Source organism: Sinocyclocheilus rhinocerous, unplaced genomic scaffold (genome assembly GCF_001515625.1).
Source record: "Sinocyclocheilus rhinocerous isolate Xijiao unplaced genomic scaffold, SAMN03320098_v1.1 scaffold604, whole genome shotgun sequence".
Classification (NCBI taxonomy): domain Eukaryota; kingdom Metazoa; phylum Chordata; class Actinopteri; order Cypriniformes; family Cyprinidae; genus Sinocyclocheilus; species Sinocyclocheilus rhinocerous.
Genome location: NW_015658518.1, coordinates 749,399 through 758,171, shown reverse-complemented (window position 1 = coordinate 758,171; position 8,773 = coordinate 749,399). Strand labels below are relative to the sequence as shown.

Sequence of the window (8,773 nt, the reverse complement as noted above, 5' to 3'; positions counted from 1 at the left end):
ATATATAAATACACACGCATACAGTATGTATTTTGAAAATATGTATTTACATGAGTATATTTATATAATTTATATTATAAATGCATATATTTAATATATAAACATAAAATTAATTTTTTTCTGAAATATATACATGCATGTGTGTGCATTTATATATACATAATAAATATACACAGTATATTTATTATGTATTATGTACTCACACACACACACACACACACACATATACAGTATATATATATATATGTGTGTGTGTGTGTGTGTGGCCTATATGCTGTGTGACATCAACACACACAAAAGCTACACTTAACACAAAGTCTTTAATGTGTCAATTTAGAAATAACATCAGAAATGTCCATGAGACTCTAAGCAGTATTGAGAGGTTACAAATCCCCTTTTTTGGTGTTATACTGCCATCTGCTGGATATTTCTACATGTACAGAATATCTGCCTCGAAAAAGCCCGTTAGAGTAACATACCTAAAGATAAAGTATTAATGTCAATTCCATGTTGATATAACAGTAATTATTTTAGACTAAATCCCAGTGTTATAGTTGAAATTATGTCTCATTTCCTGTGGCTGGATCACAATGTCCTCAAATATTACTAGAGGATAATGGAGGGTGTGTATCATGAGTTATTTATAGCCCCTCTCTCTCACATCACAAAGGCCTGCTAGTGCAGAATACACCAATCACAACCAAATAAAGTCTGATAAGCTCTGATGATGTTACGATAACAGGCCCATCTCACCTGACTTTAGTGTCACAGAGGAAGCATGCAGCGAAGCACCACAGAAAATTAATAGTTAACTTTAATAACAGCACACACTTGTGTTAGTGCACTCCAAAAATAGTTCTGTTACTCAAATCCCAAATGTTTGAGGAGGAAAACATTTCTATATAGTACTTATTTATTTATATTTATTTATTTATTTTTTGCAGGAAATAGCTCTTAAGGGTCCCTGTTCTTTTTCCTGTTCATGTGCACTATCAACTCTACTGTTTAAATAAACTGAATATGAGAGCAGCCCTATAATTTCTTCAGATTAAGATACCTTGCTCTTTCTAGCTCTTCCTTCTCAGTATTGTTTCAATCATTGCTATATTACGTATTTTATATTATTTACTATGTTTATAATTTTATACCTTTGATCTTAAAGAGCAGGTCATATGGGTTTTTGAAAAATATCTCTTTTGCAGTTTATAACACTATCCTTAAATGAAAACAATCTGCAAAGTTGTTAATCAAAAAAGTGCATGATAAATAAAGATATTGTCTCTCAAAAGAGAGAGTCGATTCTGAATCGCCTTAACGAGTCATCATATTTTCGAATCTTTTGCCTGTTACCGGTATACGTCACTGGGTAACACATTTGCATAATCCCCGCCTGACCGCGAAATACGAACTACGAGTCTGACCTGCCCACAAACACTTCCGCTAGTTATGTGTTTACATCATGTTGAGAAGACCTGTGTTCAAGGATACCACAGAAATACAATTTGAACCTTTTGTTGTGTGCATGTCATTTTACCAAGGACTGCTTCTCTAATCTTGGCTTTTATCTTCTTTGGCTTCTAATAATTTGTAAGTCGCTTTGGATAAAAGCGTCTGATAAATGACTAAATAAATAAATAAAATAAATAAATGCAGACATGTTTACGCGGCGCGATACACAATGCAACGCGTAGAAACACAGTATAAGCAACGTCATATGACCCCTTTAAAATACCATATGACCTGCTCTTTAAACCTTATCCTAACTCTTTATGTTAAAACAAATGTTGATTTCTTGACTTTTCTTTTTATCTCTCGTTGAAAAACAGAAATAAAAATTCAACTAAAAGTAAACAATTGCCATTTAAGAAGGTGGAAGAATAGAATTTACAACAACTATGGAATATTTGACACCACAGGTGTCAGAATCGGATTAAAATCAAATCTGCACAATATTACAACACAACATTCGAAAATCCTTGGAGCCTTATTTTTTGAGGTGTGAGAATGTAGACAAAGACCAAAAACTTTTACATTTTTTCAAAAGTTTTACAAAATTTTATACATAGAAGTTGCGCAAAAGTAAAGCGAAACGCTTCGGTTCAGTGTTTACCTCAGAATCTTTGGCTCTTACAGTAGTACACTGTTCTGAGCCAGTCATTATCGCTTTATCAGCCCATATCACCGCCCTCTAAGAGCTCCAATAGCACGATTGGTCCAGTCATTTCCTCTGACCTCCTACTGTAGACTATATTCTGATTCACCGAACTCAAAACATTAGTTTGTGGAGTTATTGATTCATCTCAGTGAGTCGAATATTTGAATGCGTTTACCTAAACTGCTTAGCCAATGAAATGAGATAACCGGTGTTGTGGCGAATTTTGACTCCTTGCCAGCTTCCAGGCCACTTTCCTTCAGAGTTTAGCTCCAACCCTAATCAAACACACCTGAACCAGCTAATCATTGTCTTCAAGACTACTAGAAGGCTACAGGCAGGTGAGTTTTATCAGGGTTGGATCAAATCTCTGCAGGAAAGTGGCCTGGAAGGGCCAAGTTTGCCCATCACTGATCTAGACCCATTAATAACCTTTCAGTCAATCAATGAGACTGGAAATGTGTTTTTGTGGTTTGCTGCTGTATAAAAACAATGACATCTTATATTTGTCCTGCTGGTACAAATCACGGCGTGATTGGAGGACAGATGACCAAATGACATGAAAACGATTCTGTGCCTGTTTCAAAATGCATAGATAAATGTGTTTGTGCTTTATACAGGGTAAAGGTCAGATATAACTTAAATAGAAAATGAAAATGAGAGATTCTATAGTGAATATGGGATACAGTAAATAGGGCTTGTATGCTGTTTTTGGAGCAGATCTGAGAATAATAAACCCACTTCATGTTCAAATTTAGCAGCACACTGGGATCAAGCCTCACTCAAGCTATAACTCCACTCCCACAAACATGATTTTTGCCCAGCGGGCACTGAAATAGGCCTACATGTCCACTCAGTCCTCAAAGACTTATTTGACATCACTTCGGCAATAAAAAAGAGAATTCAGGTATAAAATATAATCTTTATGCGTTGCAATAAACTGTTAAAAAAAGGACAAAGAAACAAATTCCATGTGCAATGACGTTAGAAAAGCTGAGATTTGCAAAACTCTTTAATGCAAACATCACCTCAGGAGCTTGAAGGTCAAAATCAAAGTCACTCAAATGTTATACTGAAAATTGTGTCTACTTATTGAAAAAAATGATGCGTAATGTCTCTCAATAATCCATTTACCAACTTTTCAAACATCTTTCTATCACACTTTTCTCTGCGTCAAAGATTGAAAATATTAGTTTTGACTGATAGAAAGTCACCTTACATTCCACAATACTCCTGGGTTGATGTAATTAATACTAATTTTTGTGGTTTAAAAGTGTAATTTTAAGAAAAACTGCATTCATATCCAAAATCATATTTATATTAAAACAATCAGACACAACGCGCATCATATTTTAAAATAAACAAACAAAAACACAAATAAATAAAGTAATAAATAGATTAATAAATAGGTATACATCAGTCCATTTCCGTTTGATCTCATCTCACTCAGGATGATAATTAGTGCGTTCACAATAAGCTTCATTGAATAATTCATCCAATTTCAGTAACTGGGCGGGAAATTAGGGCGGGCCCCTCGTCTGATTGGCTGGAGGTCATGGTTGACTGGTGTGCCCCGCCCCCTTTATCTGTCTCTGTGAGAATTGGTCACTGTTGGAGTCCAACGACAGGAGGCTAAGGGCCAAAAAGATGAGAATGATGGGCCAGACAGTTGAAAGGATCACATGGAAGTCTGCAGTTGGCCACAGTCATTTGGTCCTCTTGAAGAGCTAACAACACTTTAGGACTACCAAGAGACAAACAGAAACAGTGGCCATGAGTAGGTGTAAAATGAAATCGCCACATGATGTTTCCTATTATACTGGAGCGACTGTTGCTGAGAAAAAACACAATTCACTAATTCAGACATAAACATTAACTCACTTTTGACAGACACACAGAGGCACATGCAAAAGCAAGGAGCTTTTAAGAGGCAAAGTTGTATGGGACGAAAGAAATGTTGTCTATAATTGACAACTCGGGATGAGAGGGTGATGAAAGGATGCTGGGCATCTCAGTTTTATTTTTGTATACCTGACCGGTCAAATGTTTGGAATAATTGCGATTTTTAAATGTTTTTGAAACCAAGACTGCATTTATTTGATAAAAATACAGTAGAAACCGTATTACTGTGAAATATTATTAAAACTGTTCCAAATTTGAATATAGTTTAAAATATAATTTATTCCTGTGATGGCAAAGCTGAATTTTCAGCAGCTCCTGTATTATTTCAGCCTTCAGTGTCACATGATCCAGAAACTATTCTAATATGCTGATTTGGTGCTTAAGAAACATTTCTTATTAATAAGAATAATGAAAACAATAGTTTTTTGTGGAAACCATGATACACTACCATTCAAAAGGTAGTGGTACGTAGGATGCAAAAAAGAAAAGGAAAATAAATGCATACTTTAATTCAGCAAGGACATGTTAAACTGTTTAAAAGTGACAGTAAATCCATTTATAATGGTACAAAAGATTTATATTTCAAAGAAATGCTGAAATAAATGCTAAATAACTGAGCACCAATAATAATTGCAAAAAATCTGCAAATGAAAATTATTTCTGAATAATCATGTGACACTGAAGAATGGGGTAATAAAGAATCACGGGAATAAATTACATTTTAAAATATATTCACATAAATAAAAAGTTATTTTTAAATTGAAATTATATTTCACTATACTACTGTTTTTACTGGATTTTTGATCAAATAAATGCAGCTTTGGTGAGCATAAGAGATCTTATTTAAATACATGAAAAAACACTAATTATTACAAGCTTATGTCTGGTAGTGTATATCAATTGTATTGTAAAAGTGTGAGCTAGTGGGTGGCTGTTGTTAACAATACTTGTGAATGCGTGACCTTACATCTCTTAGAAATAGAGTGAGAAAGGAAGCAGTAGAGCGCGAGTTCCTCCAAAGAACGGGTTACCTGTGGCCCGTGGATGCCCTCCCGTGCCTCAGTTGTGGGGAGGTTGGCGGTACTGAGGCAGCAGGCTGCTGACAATCTAAGAGAGACTGATAAATTAGACAGATATACAGAGGTGTGATAGTCAGGGTTAGTGACACAAACACAGACAGAGACGAGAAGTGAACTCGCCGGAAATGGCTGCATTGGGCTAACTAGAGTGTGATTCTATGTGTTAATCTCATGCAGAATCACACTTAAAATGAATGAATACAGCATGTAGAATGAGAGAAAAATAATTACAAAACATTCAGCTGCATATATTTGTGTACATTCATGAGGAATACCAGATATAACGATGGAAGGAAAGCAAGATGGAACCACCTTCTGTTTGTTAAACAGAGATACACTACTTTTCAAAAGTTTGGGGACGGTAAGAATTTTTTAATGTTTTTGAAAAAAGTTCTTAGGCTCACCAAGGCTGCATTTATGTGATCAAAAATACAGTAATATTGTGAAATATTATTACAATTGAAAATACCTGTTTTATGTTTTAAAACAAATTGTGTCATTTGTGATTAGTTTAAAAGTAAAGTGTAATAAATATAGTGTAATTTGTAATTATACACTGAACAAAATTATAAACTTATCTGATCAACTCTATGCGAAGGAGATGTGTTGCACTGCGTGAGGCAAATGGTGGTCACACCAGATACTGACTGGTTTTCGGACCCCCCTGGACCCCCCAATACAGTAAAACTGCACATTTTAGAGTGGCCTTTTATTGTGGCCAGCCTAAGGCACACCTGTGCAATAATCATGCTGTCTAATCAGCATCTTGATATGCCACACCTGTGAGGTGGATGGATTATCTCGGCAAAGGAGAAGTGCTCACTAACACAGATTTAGACAGATTTGTGAACAATATTTGAGAGAAATAGGCCTTTTGTGTACATAGAAAAAGTCTTAGATCTTTGAGTTCAGCTCATGAAAAATGGGGGCAAAAACAAAAGTGTTGCGTTTATAATTTTTTTCAGTGTATATAGCATACATTACTTCATTCTTCATTGTCACATGATCCTTTAGAAATCATTCTATATGCTGGTTGGGTGCTCTAGACACATTTCTTATTTCAACATTAATTATTAATAGTTGCACTGCTTAATATTTCTGTAGAAAAAAAAATCATTATTTTTCTTTGATGAAAAAAGTTAATATTCACCAGCATTTATTTGAAATAGAAATATTTTGTAATATTATAAATGTCCTTACTGTCATTTTGATCAATTTAATGCATCCACGCTGAATAAAAGTATTAATTTCTTTAAAAAAAATCTTTCTGAGCTCAGACTTTTAAACAGTAGTGTATGTGTCAGGCGCAAATGATATGCAGTGTTGCTGCTTTGTTAATGAGAGCGTGCAAACACACATACATTTATACATTTGACAAGACAAAAAGTAATATCTAACACAGTACAGTTGATGATGCTGTCTAGCTAAGAGCACATATACACAAGACATTTTAATAAGATTTTTTCTTTTTCCCATTCACACTCCAGTGTAAGTAGTTCTTGTGCAAAACTGACTGTCGTGATGCTGGGGTGTCATGGGTGGTTATTTGGGTGTTGTTATATGCAGCCAATCTATGTGTTTTTTAATACATTGCTATGCAGTTTGTGGGTGTACTGGGCAGTTGGTTGTATAAATGCATTATTGACATAACCATCTCTATATTGCAAACAATTATGTCTACAGCGCCAGTGTCAAAAATGTAATTTTATTGTATTTTAATCAGAAGGAAACTACTGCTCTGTTGTTGGGATACGTTTTGATCGCCATGGGCAAAACAGCATTTGACACATTCAGTAATAAGTGTGAAATGTAGAAACACTGACACCTACAGGCAGAAAATGGACGCATCCACTGCTCTTTTATGGACATCATTATCAGAAATATAGTTTTTTTTTTTTTTTTTAGGATTCTGGGTACTGTCACTATTGTAAAAAAAAACTGTTTTAACAAAACTATCAGAAACTATAACAGTGTTACACCTCATGAATTTGATGCATTTATTTGACATACATTATGTCATATTATGATATGACTGTTTAAATTGTTATTCTCAATTTCGTTAAACCTTTCCTTACATATAGGGGAAAAATGGTCAAGTGCCATTTCATTCCTTAATGCTGGGCCCTGGTGACACCGGTGAAGCAGATCAGACTGGTTTCCATTACACTAGAGTAGAACTCCATAATTTACAAATGTATCAACTGAGTCACATCATACACAATACATGTCACGTCTTTAAACAAGGCGCGGGAAACAGCAATATTACAAAGCTAAACTCGACCTGAAATCTCTGATTACTCCTAGAAATAGAAGAAAAAAAAGAAAACCTCTCATTTCCAGAGGCTTGTCTATGCATGTAATGTAACCGCTGTCTATCATCAGATCTGTATGAACTACATCTCAAGTCAGTCTTGCATGAGCAATGCTAACACAATGTTCTGATGTTCTGTACAACCTTCAACTGCTGACCTTGTCAAATGCTTTTTAGTCCACAGCTCCTTAAATGAACGTCATTCTACAAAACGAGTGCCTTTTTTTGTATTAAATACTGTACATATTATATATATACACATTATATATTATATAAACTTAAAAAATGAATGTAAGATGTAAAAGTTGTCATCTGTTTTTTGTTGTTATTTTATTTTTTTGGCCGCCTTCTTGCTAAATTACCAAATACTTATATTTTGATGAAAAAATATATGTGAAAAAAGAGTTGCATTACTTTCTGTTTAAGTGGAGCAAAACAATAGATTTTAGTTGAGTGAGTAAATAAAATAAAATAAAATAAAATATGGTCTGTTATGTTTGTCAGATCTTAAATCGTTACCATTATTTTCTTTAAAAAAACAAAAATAGAAATAATAATATAATATAGAATATATTATATATTGTATAATAATACAGAAATATTACCATTAAATTATCTAATACACACCTTCCAATTTTACATCTATAAGCAAAGGGATTAAAATGTCATATTAAAATGTGCAAAACTGTCCACCGTGTTACCCACTGTATATTAACATTTTAACCCTGTTAAAATGCATTAAAAATCATAAATATAATTTGAGACGGAACAATACAATTGATAAAAACTTACTAAAATTTACTAAAAACATTCAGAAATTCACTAAAAATGTCCCTGTCAAACTGGAAAGGCACCCGTTCCATAGAATGACTCATGGTATAATGAATGACACATTTAATGTGGCTCTGTACTTTACAGCTCATCGAAATGCAGTAGCTGGGCAGCAGGCAGCATATGCAAGAACACATCCCTGCATTTGCATATGGCAGATCCTGCATTGCCATATGCTGTGTCCATGAATAGAACAGCTCTCGCTGGCACATTTTATCATACAGGGTGCGTAGGGATCAACTGAGCATTTTCTGTTAGCTAGCAAAGCAGTTTGCATTTATCTTTAAAATAGGTTTAATGTGATTATACATGAGCTACTACTTATGATTTCAGTATTCTGCACTTTGAAAGACTCATAAGGCTCGATGATTACATAAAAGCAAAAGTAAATGTTCTATTCTTCAGTGCACACTGTTGCCAGTGGATGGAGCTGTAGTTATGTCAGATGTGCTATTTGTCAATGCAAAAATAACTGAAAACTCCATCACACAAACTAAC

The 8,773-nt window shown here is 34.3% G+C and overlaps 1 protein-coding gene across 3 annotated transcripts in view; it reads right to left on the bottom strand.

Annotated features, from left to right (window-relative positions):
- Positions 1 to 3,529: 3,529 nt before the first annotated feature.
- The window catches only part of LOC107722484 (protein bicaudal D homolog 1-like), a 32,149-nt gene continuing 26,905 nt past the window's right edge, over positions 3,530 to 8,773 (bottom strand). The window contains exons 8-9 of one of the 3 annotated variants that reach the window (XM_016530841.1): positions 5,086 to 5,171; positions 3,530 to 3,896 (exon numbers count right to left, since the gene is read on the bottom strand). In XM_016530841.1, the coding sequence (XP_016386327.1) occupies positions 3,785 to 3,896; positions 5,086 to 5,171 (198 nt within the window). In that variant the 3' untranslated portion in view covers positions 3,530 to 3,784. Of the gene's footprint in view, positions 3,897 to 4,946; positions 5,172 to 8,773 lie in introns of those variants that run through there. The other 2 variants (XM_016530843.1, XM_016530842.1) reach the window with 2 other exon arrangements.